The sequence below is a fragment of the Dreissena polymorpha genome, chromosome 4 (genome assembly GCF_020536995.1).
Source record: "Dreissena polymorpha isolate Duluth1 chromosome 4, UMN_Dpol_1.0, whole genome shotgun sequence".
Lineage (NCBI taxonomy): Eukaryota > Metazoa > Mollusca > Bivalvia > Myida > Dreissenidae > Dreissena > Dreissena polymorpha.
The window spans coordinates 140,578,727-140,603,804 of NC_068358.1; the positions used below are offsets into that span (position 1 = coordinate 140,578,727).

Below are 25,078 nucleotides of genomic sequence, written 5' to 3' on the forward strand. Positions count from 1 at the left end.
ATACCAATGGCTACATACATCTAACTTGAGTTTTCTGGTTTCGCTTTCGATATCCTGTTTCGCTTTAGTAATGATATAAATTGATTGATACACTTTTAATTAATAATCAAACAGGTATATTATGTACATTATACAACTATTGAGTAATTGTTGAATACAGTATGGATACTTTATAAGTAGGACTTGCTTATATGCCAATTAAAAATAAAGTACAACATATGTGGGAAACTCCTATTTTTTTCCTTTTACTTAGATATTGACATAACAGAACAGGTAAGCATTGACTTGGAAAATACGTTCAGTGTAAAATGGTATTACCAGAAACAGGATTTTAACGTACTGGCTAGTTTATAGAATAGTGTTTATTACGGAATACGAGGCTTACTTTTCGTAATTTTTAAGCATGTAATTATTTGAAAGTGTTTATACAACATGTTTTCATTTTAAAGATAAATTTAATCCCACTTTATAACGCCTACAAAAAAGTAGTTATGATGCTCCGGGAACAGTATAAGGAGAGTAGGTCTAATTCTTGTAACTATTTTCAGCTCGTTTATACGAAACACGAATACAAGTCTGAAAGCTCGGGTCCACCGTAGAATTGTAAAAACAAATCAATAATACAATTAAGGTTCGGATTTTAAATTGTTTTCAGAATTAATGCATGAGATATTTCGTCGTTAAACTAAAAAAAATGGGGACAAATGGAAGCAAGAAGGACCACGAGGATATTGCTAAAACAAACACAGGTATTGATGGAAAAATGTAGTACAAAGCTATAATACCCGTTTAACACGTTTTACATGGTGTTTTACAATACATATGGTTTAAATGTACGAACAATAAAGTAAATTGTTCTTGAAATTAATGCATTTCTTGTTCTTTGAGTGAGTGTGTAAAAATGACACACTCTTTTCTTTTAAACTGTTTTTGTTTGCATGTAGATTGGTAAAGTGCATGTTGGTATGCTGAAACGATTGAAATGTTTAACAGAAGATGCTAAAACATTATTGTATTTTTGTTTGCCCACAAAAGGGCATTTGAAAGAACAAAACAGTTTCATATTCTCACGTCATTGTGGTTACAATCGGAAGTTTAATCTATTAAAGAATACTAATTATTAAACGTGATTTCTGTCAGAAAGTGTAATGGTTTGTAGAATATAGAATACTATTACATTGATTAGAAAAAGGCATAGCCTTCCATTTTCGAGGACATAAGGAGAATGAATATATGAAACTGTGGAAGGTGGGCCCAATGGTAACTTTTAATAGAAGGGAAATGACATCATTTAAAAGTAATTAACTCGATAAAAGGGACCCTGAAAAAAAAGCAAAACAAAAGCGCGAAGTAACAAACAATATACACACACTTATTTGAAAAATAACGAAAATGTAAACTCATATTGGCTTAAGATCTCAGTATCGCTAATTCATGCTAAAAGGGTTGCTATTGACTGTACTTCTTCAACCTTTAATATATAACAATGAAACAAAACAATGCCGATTTATAACGTACTTATTTCCTGCTGTCGACCCCTCGGAGAACCTTATTATCGATTCAAAGTCGATATTTCAAGAACTTTACTTGATAAGTTCCGAATTGTTAATTTGTCAAACACGTTTTGAAACGCATATGTTTCAATGCGTATGACGTCTACTTGCTATGAAAACCGCACAACATAAATTAATCTTACAATAGGAACACACAGAGTATTATATTTATTAACCTGGTTGGAGCTTAAGGGCACACAACTAGAGAATAACATATGCACGTTTATTTGGAGGTATATCACGTTTAAAACTATAATCGGACACATTTTCATTTGCCTCATACAGACAGACAATATGCGATCAAAATGCAGTGGTATTCTTTGTTTAAAGACACCATTTCCAAGTGTAGCTTTTCAACGTGTTGGTATCTCAATTAACCCTATTTCAAACTCACTTTAGCATACAAAGAAGCGGTCCTGCACCTTCCATTAAACGACCAAGCCGTCATGATTAATAATAAATAAGGAATTATAACTATGTGACAATTTTGATATATACATGGATTACGTAATTATCAGTAGGACATCCATAACGTCATACCGTTCACTTTCTTTCGCCGGTATAGCATTTAGCGGGGACATTTCACTGTCTCAAAAAGTCGAGCATTTTCGTATTGCATGCTATAAGCCATGTTTGAATGTGTCGCTTATATGCAAATATTTTCATTATTGACAGCCGTCAACAGACCAATAAGCTTCATGGATTTTAATGATATTGGGTCACCTGTTGATTCAAATGCACCAACTGTAGAAGAGGCAAAAGAAGAACAAGAGGCGGACTTGATAACCTCTGGGCTTCCTGATGAAGTACACTACAAATTATACATCTTTGCTTGTTATATTTACATAGAAATTCAAACTTTCAATAAAAATAGGAATAACAAACATGGTTTCAATTATTGATACCCTTTTTAAAACCGCCGTAAATATTCATGATTAAATACGCATAAAATACCATCGATCAACGGTCATAATTATGTTAGTTTCCTTCATACTTTAGTTAAACCCTACCAAATCTGATGAACCGAAGTCTGAAACGGGAAATATCAACATAAACGAACCAGAACCCGAAACTCAATTACACTATAATACAGACAGAGATTATGATTCCTATGAGCGGCATACTTTACGGGAAGAGCATAAGGTGGATTTGAATGTTGCATTTAGGGAAGATACATCTGAAAATAATAATGAGAACATTGATGATACAATAAGTTCTCCGCACGATGGTTATGTAAATAGTTATGCCATCTGTACAAGTGCCTTACCACTAAGTTTTGATTCTGAGGGTGTTTTAAAAAGAAAAGTGACAAGGGGAGATGAGGATAACAGAACTGTGACGATTTTGGACATAGGTAGAAAGAAAGAGAATATGATTCTACCTAATGTCATTTTCTTCCCAGATAAAAGCAAAGGCGCATCTCCAAAAAGATATGGGCCGAAACGTCTTGGTAAAAAAAAAGAGCACTTTATGTCGCCAGAAGTGATGGACATCACCAGTGAAGTAGATTCACTTTCAGACGGTAGCGTGGATATTGAACGTCCTGGCGAATGTAGTTCACATGCAGGTGATGTTGTCACAAATAATGGTCAATCAAGATGTGAAGATAATGCTCCACTATCAGCAAGTGAAAGTTGTGCTGAATCTGACGATGTTAAAGATGAACTTGAGTTTACTGAAGATCATTTTGGATTTTATACCGGTTCTGTTGCGACAGGAATTTCAGAGCATTTCAAAATAACAGACGAAGAAAAACAGTGTAGAGAATCAGCTACAAATGTTTCCGCTACATTCCTTGAACCGCAAACGCCTAATGAATATGCAAATATCATTCATTCAGTGTTTCCACATCACATGAAGCGTGAAGAAAACACTCATAGTAGAACCTTTGACACTACAGAAAAAACACAAATGAAAATGTGTACTAGTTTAAAAATAAATAAAAAGAAGCCTAAGAGTTACGAACACGTTTCTACAAATAACGAAGAAATCAGTGTTGAGCGACAAGACATGGATTCTGAAATTATTGAAATTTGTGAGAATTGTCGAGAGTCGCGAGACATATGTGGCTGCTTATTATTCGGAAAGGTACACATCTTTCAATGCACAGAAATGTTACGGAAGCCGCACCTGGCTTCGTTCAGATACAGACAAATGTTTGGTAAAGAAATACCATGGGACATAATAGTAAGCAAACAAGGGACATTTGCCAAATATTTGGCATCTGTTAAAACGCCAATAGCCCATGACAATCGATTAACATATAGGTTTCAATTGCCTATTGATAAAGGGCTAAAGTTAATTGGTTTTGAGGAAAGTATCGATACCATTTGTACAGACTCGATTGCTCGGATTCAAATGCCATCTGAACTAGATAAATATTATGCAAATGAAATGAATGACAATGATTTAAATTCGAGCGATGATTGCGACGAGTCGCTTGAAGCTGACAGGAAATTCGAGAAACTTAGTGATGTTGTAGACAGCAACTCAACGTCGTTGCATTCCGAAACTAGTTTAATCGAAGGACAATTTGAACTGAACGTTAAAGAAGTGGATGTGTCTTATAAGTGTGACTTTTTAGAAAATTTGATTGCAAAATCGAAGACCAGCGATTTTGCAAAACTAAATGGATGTGTTTTGGATGCCAAGGAATTTTGCTCCGTGGGTTCCAAGAAAATGAAATGCATACCATTACGAATCGAGGACGATGATCGGCGTGCAGTTTGTTCGGCATCGTTTCATATCAGAAAAGAACAAATTCAGAACGAAAATGAGTTGAGACATCAAACCAGTCAACCTTTAACGAATGGTGCTGATTTGGCATGTGGTCACACATTTTCCGTCAATGAGAAAAATAAAATTGACTTATTAAATACATCAGTGTCACAAAGTTCAAATGCAAACTCAACAGCATTATCGAAAATTACCGTCGAAAATGATCTTGGTTTAGGTAATGGTCATGAAATGGAATCCAAAGAAAGACAAATACAAGAAAAAGGAGAATTTCGCAAAATACAGATTCCCTGTTTCAGTGATGGAAATGTTGTATTCGGTGAATTTGGTAAAGGAGAAACCAGTAAAAGAGAAAATTTTAAGTCCGGAACAAGTTTTCTAACCGGAGCTTTAAACGGTGCCGGAAATATACAACTAGATGTTGACAGTGGTAGAAATAAATGCAGCGATGAAGTCATAGGTGAACAACATTTTGGAAATTGCATTTCTGAAGTACAGATTCAGAACACACATGACACTTATAACAAAGCTATGGAAGATAAGATCGATTTAACTTGTGAGAAAGTTCTAGATAGCAATCGTGAATCTGGAAGTGATGACGATTTGCAAATTGATCCAAAGCCATCGCACTTTGGACATGATTCAACTTCAAGTTTACAGGTACATGCTCGAAACTTGGTATCCGACACAAACCCCGACGCAATTTATCTCAAAAGAACCACGCCTGCGTCGGAGGACGACAACAGATTAAAAGTAATGAAGGAATTGGGAAATCGTGCTAAGGAACAAGTACAAAAGACAAACACCATTGTATCAACAAACTCGGAATCAAGGACGAGTGCACACCAAGGATCTAATCCGGTAACAGGTGTCACTTTAGGAGATAGTCTTCAAGGTATACATGGGCATACAGAAAGGCTTCTGCGTGGTCTTGGACTTCCTGGTATCGATTTGCCTTTTCTTCGTGTTCCGAACAACAGATTGCACAATGCAGAAAGTCAAGATGTCGTTAGGGATGGTGAACGTATCTCAGACTTCGTTCGCAGCTTCTACGAGATTGGTGATCACGATATGCCTAGTGATAGCGATAGCAGCATCAACAGCAGCAGAAGCTCCTCTCCTGTAAACGCAGAACTACCTGGAGAAAACAGTCGAAATAATGTTCTTAATGCAATGCTAAGTAGGGAAACAGCTGGTAAAGATACTGATTCTCATGAAGCGGTAGGCGGAAAACTGCCACAGTCTGAAATAAAGAGCTTTGTAGAGACCCCGGTATCAAACACAGATGCAAAAGAAATAGACATATGGTACGAATGTATATTAATTAATGTATGTATGTACAATTTATTTATTAATTTAAATACACATTTGTAATGAAGCGGTAACACATATCGATTAAAGCGTTAGCAAACTTAAATTTGTCTTTTATAATGTATATTTAGTGAAACACAGCCTCCGACTCCAGAATGCAAAGAGAACGACGTGCTCTGGCAGAAGTTTATGCAGTTACAGCTACAAAAGTGTAATTATTACGACCATGTATAAAATAAATATATGGTTTTTATACGTGCAAATATTGAGTTTTTAACGTTCTAAATACATACATCAGCTTCAAAAATCTCAACTTCAGAAACATATTCATGTTTAGCAAAATGCATCGGGTTTATTTTCTTGATGAGATTGAAACTGAAACTTATTTAATTTCTGCTGAGCATGTATTGTATTTCAGGTTTACAAATAACTGATTTACCGAGGAGCTTTAGGGCAACAGTGCTGTGTGTCGATGCCTCACATCATATGGCAGGGGAACCGTGGCGACAGGCGTTGGATAGTCTCCATCGTTATTTAGATTGTGTGTTGTGATGATATATCTATGAATTATTGTAAATAGTGTTATACAGTGTTTATGTTTTTAATTACTGATATCATGCATTAGGGCTCACATTGACGATCTCCTAATTTGCTGGTGCCAAGTTAAAAAAGTCACTAATGAAACATAGCAATTTGCATACTTTTTTAAAATAAATTTTATTAATGAAAGTAGCAAACATGATTAGGATTATCATTAAGTGGATAAAGTTGCGTGTTAGTAAAGCGATTCTGTTCATTTTGTTATAATTTACTATTTTCAATGTTCATCAGCACTGCGATTTGTATAACTATAGTCGATTGATGGCAGGTCCGATATAACGTAATGATTGATCATGTTTGAACACGTTGTAATGTCTGTAGAATATTTGTTTTGTAATCGTTTACAGTTAATGTATACAACTATTGTTACAGTAACAAATTGAACACATTTCCAAAGAAAGTATTTCAAAACTTGCTTGGTGAAAATCAAAATATATATGTTTATGATTTCAGGTATAGCAAGTGTTAAGCACAAACATCAAATAGAAGAATACGTGGCACTTGTTGTTGTCGGCCAGGCAATGGAGGTGAAAGTGCATCTCACAACTGATTATTGTTGTGTTGAAAAGGCAATCGGTAAGTGTGAGGCTTAGAGCTTCAAAAAACTGGTTTAATTCATTGCATTGACCATTGCAGGGCAATGACCCACTTGTGTTCATGTGTGTGTGTTTGATGTGTATGTGTATGTCTTGTCCACTGCATTTGCTTTTTTTGGCTCTTTGCTTTACAGTTGGTTCTTTTCAATAAGTAAAGGGCCGCATTGTAGGTTTCTATCCTACTTTGCGTTTATATTTGTAAACATGGACTACCAAAACAATACTAGTTTAGTATGATTAATCAACAGAAGTAAACATTAACAGCACATGTTCTTATTGTTAACCTGTGGTGTGCGTGTGTTGGGTACACAATCGTAACACTTCGTCATCTCCGGATTCTCCGTAACGAGCTACCTTATGCAATAAATAGCCGGTTGGGTCCAGAGTGTTGGGTACATTGATACTTTTTACCAACCGGCAAATGTATTTAGTCGTTGCATCATCATCGATGATCTTGTGACTAGAAGTAGCAGAATTCTACTGACTTTTGCACTTTTTAACTTATTGATAGGATTATAGTCAGTAGTGCCCGTTAATACCGTATGTATGAATTTAACCACGAGGTTGTTACCGGAATCAGTCAAAAGCAACGCAACCAAATGGCAGTTTCTGAAATAATTACTTTGTCTCATGATCTTTATTTCAGATACCATCGAGCTTGGGGGACCGTGTTTATTGTTGCCGGCACTGGCACTCTCCATGTATTGTCTAACTTCGTTTAAGTGTAAGTTACTTAGATCTATATATTTTCTAATCCATGATACAGGTTATTGAAATGTCATTCGTTCGTCCGTCGATCCGTATGTCCTTAATAATTTCGTGGCCACTACATTTCTGCAAACCTTTTGAATAATTGTAATGAAATTATGGTTGAATTTGTTGGTCCTTTAGACAAGTTGCAGATGATATGAATCAATTTTGGTAATCCACGGTTAATTGCACATTTGATGGTCAAAAATTTTAGAATCAATTTTGTTTTTGCTCACATACCATGCGCGTCTTAATGTATTTTATGACTTACGAGATGATGTGCTGAAGGAACGGGCTTTCATGCCAAAACAATGTCGAAATCAAACTTTTATGTTTAAAATTTGAAGCCTTGTCCGTTTTTCGTCTGTTTGTATATTCCTATCCCCTGTTCGAAATAAAACTTTGCATCTTTTTTCTTCTTGAGACGTTGTGCAGAAGGCATTAGCGAGTTACGCATAGTAAAGGTCAATTCGCAATTAACCTTACCGAAAAAAACAGGCCTCCTGCAAACAGTTCTTGCTAATTTGCAGCAAAGTTGCAGCAAAGTTGCCGCAAACATGCTTTCTTGAAAACTTTTACCATGCAAATGAGCTTTGCGGCAACTTTGCCGCAAACTTCATTTGCATATGGGTTTGCAGCAACTTTGCCGCAAACTTAATTTACATGGTAAAAGTTTGCTGCAAATTTGCCGCAAAGTTCTTGCCATGTTCCTGCAAACTTCATTTGCATATGGAAGTTTGCGGTACATTTGCTGCAAAGTTCTTGCAAAGTTGCTGCAGAGTTGCCGCAAAGTTCTTGCAAAGTTCTCGCAAACTTCATTTGCATACGGGACTTTGCGGTAACTTTGCCGCAAAGTTCTTGCAAAGTTGCCGCAAAGTTCTTGCAAAGTTGTCACATGGTGAATGTTCTGTAAATGAAATTTCAAGCATACAAATATATAGCTTTCTTTTGTAAATGTTAGAAATGTCATATGAATGCTTCACAAAACATAAAACTAAAACAGAAAAGTTTTATGTTTGATTGACTATTGTATAATTTTGATTAAGTAACAAACTATTTTATATTAAGTTTTTGCTTTACACCTTTTAAGCGATAGCAATAGCTTTCTTATACATGTAAGTGAAAAAAAGGCTTAACATTTCGTGGCAGAGTAGTTATTCATAAATAAATCTAAGTATTGGTTACATTGCCATTTCATTTGGTCACTGATTAAGCAATTGATTGTTACAACTATGTTGGTTTTGTAAGATAAAGATACATAAATTTGACTGACTTAATGTCTTTTATGTGACCTACTGCAAAGATAATTTGTTTCATCATTTATTTTACCCCATCAAAACAGGTATTTGAAACTGTTAAACAATATCATTAAATTAAACTTAACATTATAAGAAAAACAATACAAACCTGTTTAATAGTTCAAAGCATTTCCAAAAGGGCCACTTCATAACTCACAGAATTCCTCCTTTAGTCTTGTTGACACACAAAATGTTGATTTCCACATTCTACTTAATTGTTTAAGAATGTTCATCAAAGTCAGTATTTTAGGATATTGTTCAAACTTTAACTTTAAAAAGTCCAAACATTGCTTTCAAACTACATTTCAACCCAGTAACAGGTCCTGCGTGGATCTATGCATGTTTACACATTCAAATTTGGCTCACAATCTGCAATGAACCAATCAGAAGAGATCCCTTCCAGAAACAGAATGTTTGCGGCAAACTTTTTTGTTTGTGGGAATGTTTGCAAGAAAAAAGTGCAGCTATTGTATTCAATCTGCCATCTGAGTCAGCGTGAATTGTTAAGATTTTTGGCTAAAGAGGAAACTTTAAAATCTGGGATAACGATAGAAAATTGTAGTATTATATACTAGTATATTATTTACTGTTACAAGTTGAAATATACAGTGGCACGTGTGAGGTCAAAATTTAGAAAAAAAAAATTAAAGTCAATTTTGTATTAAAAACTGTTCTAGATATCCACTTCAAATTTGGACCCAGGGCATCTGTCCACTTCATAGTGGCAAGGCTGGTAACCCTGTGACCTGCATTCATAAAGTTATCTACCCTTGTTTTGACTTAGTACATACCTATAATGGCAATTTTCAACTTAGATTCTCAAAAACTATCAAATCTTTCAACTAGAAACTTTATGCACATTATAATTCGATGACCTATATACTTTTATTGACTTGAGGCGACAACTCTGTCAAGAATTTGTAAGAGTTATTCCCCTTTTTTACTTAAAAATAGTATTCGTCAAGCACCTGAAGTCGAACGTCCAGCATCCTTTGTCAGTGTTTTGTGGTCTGAAGAATAACTCTAAAATATGGAAGGGATTCTACTGAATTAATTTTTGTAAATACATTTTCATACCAATGGAAATTAAAAAGATTGCACTTTTAAATAAAAATACTTAACCATACAATTAATGTTTTTGTATTATTTCCCTATTTAACTTTACGTACTATTCAAAGAATAAGGAGAGCTATCATACTAATCGCCAGAGCTTCTGCATTCTTGTCTTAATGCTACTTTGAAATATTATTTAGTCCATTGACATATTTTATTGTTTGTAATGTTACGCAGTTGTTTACAATCATGACCTCACATTTAAATCAGGCAAGAGTAGGCAACTCTCTGATGCATTTTGTTGAAAGTATGCCCATTTTTACTAAGAAAACTACTAATACTATAGTAAGCCAGTGTAAAGAGTTTTTACAACAGTATTCTGATAGGATCAAACTCAGTTCATATTCTGATATTGACATGTAGGGCATAAACATTTTGTCATAAAATCCGGAGTTTCTGGCAAAGTTCCTGCAACATCAATATTATATCAAAGTTTCTTGCAAAGTTCCTGCAATGTCAATATTTTTAATAAAAGTTTCTTGCAAAATTCCTGCAACACTAATATTTTGAAAAAGTTTCTTGCTAACTTCTTGCAAACTTTGCAGCTAGCCGCAAAGTTCTTGCAACTTTGCGGCAACTTTGCAGAAACTTTGCGGTTAGCCGCAAAGTCCTGCAAAGTTCTTGCAAACCTTCCCGCAAACAAAAACGTTTGCCGCAAAGTTGCAGCAAACATTCTGTTTTTTTAAGCGTAATTGTGGAATATTTGTATGTTTTTGTCTGTTCTATATTTAGCGTGCACTTTTTGAAGACTTCTCATGAAAAACGACTAATATGCTTATCACATTAAGGAAGGTTGCAAAAGGCCTTATATGGCCACACTTAAGGGCAAAGAGTTAACGGCGGGCGAAATGATTGTCTACTTTTTCTGCTTTGATTATTCAAGTGTGTTACTCCAATATAATTCTAAATGTTAACTTTGTTACTTCCATATAACGCTTTTATTAGCTCACCTGAGCACAATTTGCTCATGGTGAGCTTTTTGTGATCGCCTTTTGTCTGTCGTGCGTCGTCAACATTTGCCTTGTTAACACTCTAGAGACCACATTTATTGTCCAATCTTCATGAAATTTGGTCAGAAGATTTGTCTCAATAATATCTTGGATGAGTTTGAAAATGGTTACGTTTGCTTGAAAAACATGGCTGCCAAGGGGCGGGGCATTTTTCCTTATATGGCTATATATGGCTATAGTAAAATCTTGTTAACACTCTAGAGGCCACATTTATTGTCAGGTCTTCATGAAACCTGGTCAGAAGATTCATCCAAATAATATCTTGGACAAGTGTAAAATTGATGCCGGTTGGTTGAAAAACATTGCCGCCAGGGGGCGGGGCATTTTTCCTTTTATTGCTATAGTAAAACCTTGTTAACACTCTAGAGGCCACATTTATTTTCCGATCTTCATGAAACTTGGTCAGATTATTTGCCCAATGATATTTTGGATGAGTTTGAAAATGGTTTTGGTTGCTTTAAAAACATCGCAACCAGGGGTCGGGGCATTTTTCCTTATATGGTTATTTATGACTTTAGTAAAACCTTGTTAACACTCTAGAGGCCACATTTATTGTCCAATCTTCATGACATTTGGTCAGAAGATTGGTCTCAATGATATCTTGGATGAGTTAAAAAATAGTTGCATTTGCTTGAAAAACATGGCTGCCAAGGGGCGGGGCATTTTTCCATTAATGGCTATAGATAGCTATAGTAAAATCTTGTTTACACTCTAGAGGCCATATTTATTTTCCGATCTTCATGAAACTTGGTCAGGAGATTCACCCCAATAATATCTTGAACGAGTTAAAACATGATGCCGGTTGGTTAAAAAACATGGCCGCCAAGGGTCGGGACATTTTTCCTTATATGGCTATAGTAAAACCTTGTTAACACTCTAGAGGCCACATTTATTTTCCGATCTTCATGAAACTTGGTCAGAAGATTTGTCCCAATGATATCTTGGATGAGTTCGAAAATGGTTTCGGTTGTTTAAAAACATGGCCATCAGGGGGCGGGGCATTTTTCCTAATATGGCTATATATTGCTTGAGTAAAACCTTATTAACACTCTAGAGGCCACATTCATTGTCCGATCATCATGAAACTTGGTGAGACGATTTGTTCCAATGATATGTTGAATGAGTTTAAAAAATGGTTCCGGTTGGTGAAAAAACATGGCCGCCAAGGGGGCGTGACATTTTTCTTTTCCTTATATCCGTAGTAAATCCTTGTTAACACTCTAGAAGCCATAATTATTGTCCGATCATCATGCATCATTGTCAGAAGATTTGTTCCAATAGTATCTTGGACAAGTTCGAAAATGGTTCAAGTTGCTTGAAAAATATGGCCACCAGGGGCCTGGGCATTTTCCTTATATGGCTTTATGAATCTTCATGAAACTTTGTCAGAATATTTGTTTAAAGGATATCTTGGATGTGTACGAAAATGGTTTTGGTCTGTAGAAAGACGAGGCTGCCAGGGTGTTAACTAGTCATGAAAGTTGGTAAGAACATTTTGTTCTGACATCCTGGGCTGCACAGAACAGGTCAGTTCCTTTGAATCTCAGGTGAGCGACTTTGTGCATTTCAGACCCTCTTGTTTATAAGTATTGTCCAATATTTTGTATATGTAAAAGAACAACAATATAACTTGGCAGAAGCAGTACTATTTAGAAGTAGGACGTAGCTGCTATAGTTCATATAACATGCAAAACTTGATTAAAAGTTTCGTGTGATTATGCTTGTAGACAGAAACACTGAATCTGCGCATGGCGTTACCCTGGATAATCGAATAATTGTTATTTCGTCTGGAAAGATAGATTTCCATGAGTGGTATGTGCCAAATCCTTTGGGTGAACCAAATGTGTCAAGTGATAACAGAGATAATTCACCGGAAGAAATCACTGAACCGCATGATGATAGAATAGAAATAAATTTGCAAAAATGCGATTCTGACACAAACAGTTTAATAAACACCGACGTGTTGTTGGAAAGTTCAAAAACACTATGTGATCATGTTCATGTGATTTTGGCCGATTCAAGTAAAGCAGAACTTCAAAATAACTCAGACGCTGGTTGCAATTTATCCTCGTCTCGAAAGCAAATTGCAGAAAATAAAAGCGAAGCGGTAAGTTTACTGGAAAAGGGGACGGAATACGGGTCAGTTGTTAAAGAATCAACAATGCAGGGGCCTCAAGGGCATGGATTTGTGATCTTGCCAGTTCGTGACCGTCAGACCAGTGAGGACGAACTTCCTTCTTTAATCTCAAACACAGCATCGTCGATATCTGGTTGGTCTTGGGAAGATTGTGACACCGAACTGCACTTTGTTCCAATTGGACAAGGGCCAAACAAGGTATGCCATATTATTCACATTAGTATGTACATACCGCTACATCACACAGTTGGTACAACAAGCAAATGCAAGAAGTAGCAAGTTCCAGAGAGTGTTTTTACTATTCAGGGGTGCATGTAAGTTCATGATTTAAATTCTGACTAAAAAACATTGTATGCACACTGCATCAATACAACATTACAATATGAATAGCCATTTTTATCAAAATATCAATACAATGTCATAAACTTCGGCATACATCATTAAATTTCCTGGCTCTTGTTTAAAATTTATGGTCTTCGTTTAACAAACGTCCGACCGAGGTTGATTCAATTAATTACTAAACATATGTGAAGTCTTCTTTGCAATTAATGTTAATAGTTCCAGTATATTTTCTTATTTACACTCGCATCTCGCTTTAGTCCTTGCGTTCGTTATGATCCTCCGGCGCTATTAATATTTATGCATCTGGATCTTTTGTAAATAATATTATTGTGCCTTTCATCAAAAGCCCAAATTATAGACAGCTGTTACGTCCAGTGGCCATTTCTTCAAATGGTAAATGCTTCAAAATGACCATCAAGATTTCAAGATAAAAATAGATCCTTTTACTATACTTATATTTAAGAAAGTATGTATATTGTTGTTTGAATTTGTGTTTCGGAGGTTTTTCAACATAACTATTTATTTTTACAATTACTCAGTCCTTAAAGTTCTATTTCCGCCACAGGATACGATTTAATTTCCGAAGATTTCAATTATACCATTTTCATTATACCGTGTGAGTGCTCTCACATTGAAATAGCAGCCGCTGATGCAATTGTTTTCCGACTGTATCCGATATTATATACCCACCTTCTGGACCATACATATAATGCAATAGTCACATAACATATAGAGTACTGATGATTCCCTAAGACCATTCAACCTTTACCTATGTGTCAAGTAAAACAGTTGTCAGTAACTGGCAGTAGAATTTGGACTTGTGTGAACTTGTAAACCAGCTTCTGCAGACAAGTGTCGGATTGTTAATTTGCAGTCATTATGACTAGAATACTGTTGAAAACACTGAGAATCAGCATCTTGCAGGGAGCAGGAAAGTAGTTCATTGTAAAATCATCCGCGCCGTGGAGACTGCATATATTTACTATTGCTTCTAATGCGTATTTTGTGTCCCGAAAACTATGTGTATATTATTATTTTGTTTCTTTTTTAGTTGTGTTTTGATGCAATCAAATCCAATTTCAACACAGAAAAAATTATCGTCCAGATTCAAGATGAAGGGATTGATCAACTTGCTAGATCAACTCACAATCTAGTATGGAATAAACAATGTTATTTATTGAGATAAAGCATGTATAGAAATGTGACACAATGTATTAATAAAATATAAGTTGCTATTTATATCCTTTTTGAAGGAACAACGCTAGGGTTATACATTATGCATATTTGGTGGAAAAATACAATGGCATATGAAATTTAATTAAATGTATTTTGTTATACTTAAATAAAATTTCATTTTTGTTTACGTATAGTTGTATCTGATCTAGTAATAATGAATTTAACGTGCAAATATGACCCTTTTAGCATATTGTTGGGCAAGTTACAAATCAGATGTTCGCAGCAAAGAAAGAGTTCGATCCCACTTTATTCGCAGCAATAGTTAAACACCTGTACCCGGATAGAACCGACTCCGATGTGGTGAGTCTATAAATAAACCACTTCAAATGACTGGCAGTAACGCATATAAACAAAGATGTTTGCCTTAATATATATATCAACATGATATTCTGTTATTTATTATTTTATGTTTAAGTGGTATCTGTCATAAATAACACATACACTTTATAACAATAAGAGACATCTCTAAATTGCAAAATGTTGGTAAATAATTTATTTAACTAGAATCAACTTTAGGCTTTAAAAATGTGCCCTTTTGTTTACATTAACCCTATTTTTGTGCCAACCCTTAAAGGGGCATTTTCACAGTATTTGTCATGTATTGAAGCTTGTCATTAAATGCTTTACATTGATAAATTTAAAAATTTGACCTACAAATCTCCAGTTAAAAAAAAACAAGGATACAATTAAAAAAGGGAAAAAAGTAACCCTCAACAGGGCTCGAACCAGTGACCCCTGGAGTCCTGGAGTAAAAAGTCTCTCTCTTATACCACCCGAACATCCGTGCTCATGCGATGAACGGATGTATTTTTACCTATATAAAAATCTTCGTAGTTTCAAAAAAAAAACGACAACAACAGAACTTTCCAAATTATTAAATCGTTTCGCGTTGCAACGCTTTATAATTTTTAGGTTTTCAAATCGTGAAAAGATGCATATAATGGATATTTTTGAGCATGGTAAATGTTAATAATTACTATTTCCTCACAAATATCATAACTAAAACGAAAATTTGCGAATCTGAAACAACTTTTTTTAATTTTGTCAATTTACCAAAACGTGAAAAGGCCCCTTTAACTTTGTTTATTATTCTAGGTAGATTTTTTTTTACCATTGTTGCTTTATTCTTTTACTTAAGCTTAACTTAAAAACAAACTTATAATGTGTATTTATTTAAAAAGGAGACGGCGTCAACAATTTTGAAAACAGTTTAGCCGATATACCTACCCTAATTTGCTCTCGATGTTTGTGGAAACAACTGACATATTTTGGGTTTAATTAATCAGGCAAAATGCTTAGACACAGAAATATTTGCCAAATCGGTTACTTAACTCAATTAAAATCGAAAAACCCAATTAATTTCGTTTGGACATGTTGTAAACGTTTTATTTCAAGCTTTTAATGTGGGAATCCTACGGGAAGACCCTCACTTAAGTGATGGTTTTTGCATGTTGTAATATTGCAACCGTTGCTCAATGCATGCAAAATAAAATTCACATATTGTGTGGATTAGTCTCGTTATACAATAAAATCACGTAAATATTGTCAAATGTATATATGATAGTCAATTAGTCTTAGACGCACATGCTAGTAATTTTGTAAATAGTGTGTATAGACTTGTAACCGGTTGTTGTCCATTCATTATATTCTTTTGATTCTCGATAGGCGGAAATGCTTAAAGTTGGTGAGCGCAGTTTTCTGGAGTGGGTGGCAAAGAACGCCGAGGAGAAAGAGCCGTGGTTCAGTTGGCGATTTGAGAAAAGCAATCTTCCAGAAGTAGGTGCGAGAGTCATTGTTGGTCCGGACTTGGAGGAAGAAAGCAAGATGATACTTTCTGAGAAAGGAACGTGCGTCAAGCACACCATTGCTGAAGGTCAGTGATGAATTATGTTGAATGTATTTTAAATAAATAAATACATAATAAAAGCAATGCGTATTTTTGAGCACATTTTGGCAATGATATTGATTTTTAGAAGCAAGTTAAGGTTGTATATATGTTATTGTCGTACTGAAAAACATTATTTGAAATTATTTAAAGTCCCGACTTGCTATTAATACTTCACAAATATGAACGTTTGTTGCAAAGAAAAGACGTTTAAAGATTGGTTAAATTCGATGCCAAAAAATATTTGATGTATTTTATCAGAAAAAGTTCTCGTGTTCTGGGACAACGGGTGTTCATCCTTTCACAAAATAGGCTCAAATGAGAAATGCGAAGTCCTTCCGGAAGACACCCCACGTGATTGTTGGCCAGGACTTCAAATTAAACTCGGATACTCTGTAAAACGAGGTACGTTACTAAGCAAATATATTGATTGCCATTTTAAAAATTATTTCGTATTTCAGAATTAAAACTTGTGTGATGACACAAATATTGAGACCATGCCACACAATAAGTGGTGCATTTTTAGAAAAAATAAAACAACATAATTTGTACTCGTATTGGTTTATGTACATGTACACATGTACTCTCATTTGGTAAATCAAGTTAGGCCATAAGCGAGTATTTATTTTGGTGATATCCGCTTGCGAATTTAGCTGTATGTAAAAAGTATCGCTAAATCCGAGTCAAAGGTCTCATTTATTTGAGTAATTTCTGAAATTGATTCAGACGTCCAAAAAAGGTCAAACTTCTCTTAAAGTCGCAGGAGACCATTCTTATCATTATATAAGGCAAATTACCAATTACCAAGTATTTAGTTACAATAAAAACACAAGATAAAACTAAAACCCCAATACCAAGATTGCAATCGTCTCATTGGAACGGTCAATGCAAATCGCAGCCTTTTGGGATTAAATAGAGGATATTTGTTGGATTCGGTGGATTATCGATTTTAATTCACGAGTGATCATAGAAAATAATATTTTCACGAGTGGCGCAGCCACGAGTGAAAATATACATTTTATATGATCACGAGTGAATTAAAATCGATAATCCACCGAACCCAACAAATTTTCTTTTTATTTTATGCTTTATTTCACAGTTTATATACATTGTTAACGAGTTTGACTAAAGAATTACGTTGGGAAAATGACGTCATTTCGTCCAAAAAATGACGTCATTTAACATAAACAGTGAAAATTATCGATAATTTTCACTGATAATTTTCATTGTTTGAAACAGTGAAATTATCAGTTTTAATTCACTGATATTTCTCTATAAACCACCGGAAAGTATAAAATAAAACCGGGTTAAGGTCGCCAAAACCTCACAATAGGCCTTGATTTTTTTAATCAACCACTAAAGGGATCTTTTCACGGTTTGGTAAATTGACACAATTGAAAAAAAGTTGTTTCAGATTCGCAAATTTTCGGTTTAGTTATGATATTTGTGACGAAACAGTATTACTGAACATTTGCCATGGTCTAATATAGCCATTATATGCATCTCTTGACGATTTAAAAACCTAAAAATTATAAAACGTTGCAACGCGAAACGATTGAATAATTTGGAGAGTTCTGCTGTTGTCGTTTAAATTTGTTAAACTACGAAGATTGCTTATATAAGGTATAAAATACGCATCTTATGTAAGCTTGGCAAGATAGCTCAGTTGGCTAATGCGTTTTTACTTCAGGATTCTGGGGGTCACTGGTTCGAGCCCTGCTGCGGGCTACTTTTTTTTTCCTTTTTTAAATGTTATTTTTGATATTTTACTGGAGCTTTTAAAATTTAATGTTTACATTTATCAATATAAAGCATTTAATGACAAACTTCAAAACATGCCAAAATCTGTGAAAAGGCCCCTTTAAAGTTAAAATAAAAGCACACTCGTAGCATCAAAATTCAAAAGAGACTTCAATAAAAGAGAACACATTTCAATTCAACTGCATTTTAATTGCTTACCAGTTCCTCAGAACTGTAATTCTCCGAGGCACGATGAAATTAAACTACATCTCGGCTTTAAGTAAATAAGCTTTAGTGATTTAGAATCTTAAAGTTTAATATTCAGATCATTGTCATGCAAGTCAAGAAAGAAGCCGCAATGTTGGCTCAAACAATCCAAAACTACATAACTTTGTTTCATGAGTTTCTTAAAAAATGTGCTACCTAAATCTACATAATAATTAAGAATCTTCCTGTCGAATTATACTTTGAAAACGTGTATAAAACTGAAAACAGCTGTATACCATGATGCTTCGACTAATTACCATACTGAACAAGTGAACTCGATTCAATGGTGATGTTATCTAAAGCACGCGCAATGCACCCGTTGTTTTCACAATTATTTTAAAACTTAAAACATTCAAGCTACTAGATAAATAGTTATAAAATAACATTTTTGTATTTGTGCACAGATAAATTTAAATTATGTCGGTTAAATAAACACATAGCATATGTTATTAAGTATAATCAAAATAGCTTTGATCTAATTATTCCGTTTCAATAAGAAATACTGTCCTAGTATTATTAAATTGTATTGTTAATTGCAAGCATTAAACAAACACTATTGATCGTTATTCTACCTAACACGTTATACAAAGCAGCTTAAGAAAGATAAGCAAGCCCCCCCCCCCCCCCCCTCCCCCCCCCCACACACACCAAAGCACACCCACACAAAACAACACAGCTTCAATAAATCAAATGACGTATTTGTATAGAATTTAAACACAAGTTTAGCCGTTTGTCACTGGCGTCACGTCTCTTTGGAAATACTTTAATAAACGAGCCAAAGCTACTTCCGATGTGACGCTTATGCGCGGAAGTTTTCGAAAATGTTGTGGAAATCTTAAGAGTGATTTGGTTTTAAATGTATTAAATGTTTTTCAACGCATTTTGTCTTTATGACCAGGCAGTGCGATTCAGCGAAGATTAATCAGATTCAGATTAAGATAAATATTTCATATAATGTACAGAAACATAAAACCAATATGACACAGTGCTGTTTTGAAGCAACACATCGATGGGTGTGTCCGAGTAAAGAAAAATGTGAACCCTTTTATATCGTTAATGAAAAAATCACAGCTGCTTTCAAAACATTTAAGTTGTAGCATCAATATAAACATTGTGTTAAGGACGATCTACTAAAAAAATTTCAAAAGATGTGGATCGAATGCCAAGGAACAGGAGCTAAGATACATTATATATACTTTGAAAAATGTGTCGTAAAATAAAATTTGTTGTAAAATGTTTCGTGTTTTTTTATTACTCTTAAACGAAAATAATTTAATAAGTTATTCCAAGAGTATACAAACCATAAACATGTTCCAGTCAAAAATAGAAGGAGTTGTAAATATTTTTATAAACAATCGATCATTTAGGTTAAATAAACAAGTCAAAATTCTGAATGATCTACATCCGAAATGTTTAATACCGTATACATTCAATAACTAAATTTTCAGTATTCCGAAAATATTTCATGTACCCCACCATTTCTTTTTTATATAAAATACTTTCAGTTAAAATCATGCTGCTTCTGTTCGCACCAAGGAGTTTCATGTCGATATATAAATGCCTCATCATACTTATCAATGGCTCGTTCATTGATTCATCCCAAAGAAGAGGTGGCGGCAGTGATTAACCTCCTCGATATAGCTTTTCAAAATTGTGATATAAAAAACCTAGTTCCATGATTTGAAACAACTCAATATCAATTGAAAAAATAAGACTCTATACAGTGCTTCAAACGTAAATAAATAAAACGATGCATTATAACGTTCGTTTAGTTTCGAAAACTGTTATTCAAATGTTTTCTTTGATGTTCTTTGGTGTACAGTTTCGTCATATTGGTTTGCACATGCCTCAAACCAGGAATGCGTTGTAAAACTCGAACTGTTATCAAAAATCATGTTTAGGTCCTCATTGGGATTATGGTAACCAAGACGGTGGCAAGGACAAGGTGGGTCGTGTGTCGTACGTTTTCAAAGACAATACAGTAATTGTGAGGTGGCCGAATGGGACCAATCAGTTGTACCGCTACAAAGCGAACGGAATTCAAGACGTCGTTATTTCGTATGTTACATACTTTAAGTTTGTTTGAGCAGTTTTTATTGGACTCATTTATTTTAATGTATGAGTAGCCCTGATTTCAAACCATTAAAATTGCTAATAAATGGGCGTCAATGCTGTTGAAAGCATGGTCGATCTACGGTAATACTAGAATTAGTGTACAAGTTGTAAGCAAAGCCGATCATGTCATGCTCCCTCAGGTACCTGTACAACGCAAACCGTCCACTCATATAACTTTGTCTTTCATGTCATGTGAGTCGACTTAATTATGTTTACAAATGTTCCATTGTGTATGATGTTTAATATGTGTACACGTTGCTAGTTGAAAAATATGTAACATTCATGATATATACATATTTAAAGAACGTGGCTTGAAGCTTTTATATCTTTGCAGTGATCCCGATGATCCATATGGAACAAAGGAACATACAGAGAAGATGAATGTAAGAAATACGCTAGACCCGAATGAAAAACGCTGGACTTTTCCAATCACTATCGACCATGACATCGGCGGGAGCTGTGAAATGAACAAATAAATAAGTACACGAGTCATATCTTCAAGGAAACGCAAATTTAAAATAATGTATAGTGCATATTAATCAACAACAATCCCATGGTGTAAAACTACTAATGCAACTTGTGTTATAGATGATCGTATCTTTGAGTTTGTTTCACAAGTTCATGCACATACAGTTCGTCCGTGCGTTCAAATATTGACTCTATAAAAGTTTGTATTTTTCTGACGAGACGTTATTTTTTAACCTTACAGTTGCCAGGAGTTGGTCATTAAAGTGATATTATGCGCATTTAACAGTATATGCTATGTTTATAGGTGTCTATCGCAACCGTTGTTTATTATGCTCTCCCAAAATTTATTTATAAGCATACAGTCGCCTCTTCGTCTGTCCGTCCGTGCACAATTTTTAGTCCGGGCTATTTCTCAGCAACTAATGACCGGAATTCAATGAAACTTTAAGGGAAACTTCAATACCAAGAGATGTGCATTTTATCAGCGGGTTCTGGTCGGATGAATTTCCACAGAGTTATGGCCCTTTGAAATTTTCCATTAACTGTACATATAGTGCAATTCTTGTCCGGGCTATTTCTCAGCAACTAATGACCGGAATTCAATTCAACTTTATGGGAAGCTTCACTACCAAAATGAGATGTGCATATTATCAGCGGGTTCTGGTCGGATGATTTTTCACAGAGTTATGGCCCTTTTAAATTTTCTATACAAAAAGTATTGTCCCCCCAACTACTGTGCCCTCAAGAAGTTTCCTTTAATCTGAATATATAGTGCAATACTGTGACAAAAAAAACTTTGGGGAGCATCACCCGTCTCTGACGGTTTCTTGTTTTTGGTGTTTTCACTTCGTATACACTTATATATTTGTTAATGCAGCATCAACATACTAAAACAATATCCCGGAAAGAGAAAAATAATGCATTTGAATATCAACCGTACTTTCGTTTGACAACTGATCATGCATGTACGATGTGAATCTAAATTTAGTTTTAGTGTAGATTCGTTCATACGACACAATTTTGTTTTACGGATCAGTTTAATTTCCTGCAACGATATATATTCATACGACACACGAACACTAACTCCGATCCTAATATAAAGGCAGTTCCGCTCGGCTTAGAGGACTGGGACAGTCATGTAAAATATCGAATATAATATATATTGTTTATAAACAACTGGTAGCAAGATGAGTTGCAGATAATTGGTCAAATACCACATGTTAACTTACTCTTTTGACCTGTTTATTCTTTTCAGCTCAATTCAGCAGTGAAAAATGCGCATAATAACACATTGAAGTGGGACTGCAAGATTTTGTTAAATATTTATGAATTTATTATAAATGTGTAAAAAAACTTATTAAACATATATTTCAATATAAATTAAAATAAAAATTAAGAATACCGTGTGTCGAAAATGCGAAATAAGCCAGGTATTAAATTCTGAACTAAAAAATGTATGTGCAGTCGAATTCGCCAGAATGTATTTCATGCATGTACGATGTGAATCAAAATTTAGTTTTTTATTCATTTTACGGATCAGTTTAATTTCCTGCAACGATATCTGTTCATACGACACACGAACACTAACTTCGATCCTAATAAAAAGACGAATGCTTCGGTTATTGGAGGAAAATATGTACGAAATATATTTGTCACAATCGGCTCGAGGCGCTAATTTGTCTTTGCAGCATTTTATGAAATTCGTGTTCAATGTATAATTTTTCTTGCCTATTTTGTGTTATTGTAACATATTTTAATCAATATATTACAATTTAACACATATAAAAATTGTGCAGTCCAGCTTTATATGACCGTAATTCAGCAAGAAGTTCAATTTTAATATTGTAAAGAAATTCAAAATAATATGACTGGGACTACAGTGTATAGTATTCCATTAGACACAGCGAAAAAAAAGCTAACACACAACATTTGTTTTGAAATGATAACATACATATATACGTTTACCAGTAAAATACTGACACTTCGTCCAACACGCTGCAAAAATGTGAGAACAACATATTATAATTATATCGTATAAGCGGGAATATAGAATGTGGTATTGCTTTGCATCTGTCTGTCTGGACCAAAGACCGTTTTGTCCCCGCACAATACCAATACAACTCTTCGATCAACGATCATGCAAATTGGCATGATGGTTGCAGAGGAATAATAACGGCGCAAATCGTTTTTGTGGTCACCAGGACTGAAGTTCAAAGAAACTGGTGGCGTGCAATAATATGGCATATAGCATTTGAACTGTCCGTCCGTCCGAAAACTTTAACATTGGCCATAACTTTTGCAATATTGAAGATAGCAGCGAGACATTTGAAATGCGCGTGCATCTCATGAAGCTGCACATTTTGAGTGGTGAAAGGTCAGGGTCATTCTTTAAGGTCAAAGGTAAAAAAACAAACTCCAACTATTATAAGTTTTTTTTATCGAGTGCACCGGGATTGTCCCCCATATGGCCATCGCCCCCAGAAAGACGTGTTAGTTGGTTACGGGGGATAGTGCAAGATACAGGAGACACCCCGTTCCAGAGGTCACCCTGGGTCTTTTAGTGCCCGGTGTATAGCACCTAGTACACTGCACCTCGGTTTAACGTCTCATGCGAAAGACGAGTTAGTAGGTTAGGTGCAGCGGGGGAACAAACTCCAAGGGAAGTAACAAGCTTTAAAAGGAGATAATTTCTATCTTATATCATTTGGCAGGTACAGATTATTTTCACAAGGGAAGTAATAAAAGGATATAATATGAAAAAAACTTTAAAGGTCAAGGTCATCCTTCAAGGTCAAAAGTCAAAAAATGCAATCCAAGGGAAGTAATAAGCTATAAAGAGGAGATAATTTCTAAACTTGCCAAATGATATATTGAAATTATATTTCAAAGCGGCGCAATAGGGAGCATTGTGTTTCTGACAAACACATGTCTTGTTATTGTTATTTTAATTAACCATAATATTTTTTGCTGATGTCTTACTGCTAGAGATTGAAATCACATAGTTTAAACTTCGTTGATGGTGACAGGGGGTTGACATAAGTCATAAGGCAATTTATGATGTTTGCTCCACTTATATCTAAAAATGGGAAGTCGGTAAATCGTTTCAAGTTAACAATTTTAACTATGCACATGTTATTTCCCGCTTTATTAAAGATGTTGATTGAATATTTTAATTTCCTTTGCAAAATATCTTGCTTCATATGTAACATTATCTTTCTACTTTATAAACTGTTGTTTAAATGATCAAAAACTCAATTAGGAAAAAAGTTTTGGGTTGACACCTTAGTAAAATCAAACTGTGTATGCCTTCAAGCAAAACACATAATATAAGTGTAATGGAATAATTCATTGCTCATATTGATTGTCTCCATTTTGTAAGAAAATATATTAATGTAAAATATATATAAAGAGTATTATGTGAATTATGTGTATTATGTGAAATTGGAATAAGACATCAACCTTGGAATGGCTTTGTTTAGTGATATATTCTTACATTCTTATATTATCTTATACATGTATATCTTGTTTGGTTCCATTAATTTCTTTGAATTATCATTCATATTATTTTGATGTGCATTGTTCTGAAGAATGTGATTAACTTATTACTTATATAAATAAACGTTGTTTGGCTCAGCCATTGCGGTCAAACGAAATTCTTGATTATTTTTTTTAGCAAATTTGCACGTACTATTAGTATGTTAGTGAATAATCACTTTAATAGCTTATTTAGAATTCCACAAACAACCAATATTCCACATTCTTGCCATGCATGGTACAAATCAATAATATAAATGTTAGTTTTGTATATCTAATTAATGTTTTTTAAATGCAGCTTCGTTTTATAATTGTTCGTATTAACTGTATGTTATATAATCAAACGAGTATTGACCAGTAAAAGCTCAAATAACAATTTGTATGTTT

At 34.5% G+C, this 25,078-nt stretch overlaps 1 protein-coding gene across 3 annotated transcripts; it reads left to right on the forward strand.

The window, feature by feature from the left end:
- Positions 1-13: 13 nt before the first annotated feature.
- LOC127876963 (uncharacterized) lies at positions 14-25,067 on the forward strand. 3 transcript variants are annotated; one of them, XM_052422515.1, is made up of 15 exons: positions 14-114; positions 656-749; positions 2,229-2,359; positions 2,553-5,596; positions 5,732-5,811; positions 6,019-6,141; positions 6,654-6,776; positions 7,443-7,520; positions 12,695-13,302; positions 14,498-14,599; positions 14,869-14,982; positions 16,348-16,555; positions 16,829-16,972; positions 20,476-20,632; positions 21,024-25,067. In XM_052422515.1, the coding sequence occupies exons 2-15, from the start codon at positions 665-667 to the stop codon at positions 21,163-21,165; spliced, it is 5,139 nt and encodes a 1,712-aa protein (XP_052278475.1). In that variant the 5' UTR covers positions 14-114; positions 656-664; the 3' UTR covers positions 21,166-25,067. The 3 variants fall into 3 exon arrangements, with proteins under 3 accessions (XP_052278475.1, XP_052278476.1, XP_052278477.1); XM_052422516.1 differs by having other exon boundaries at positions 38-273; XM_052422517.1 differs by lacking the exon at positions 656-749 and having other exon boundaries at positions 38-273.
- Positions 25,068-25,078: the final 11 nt, after the last annotated feature.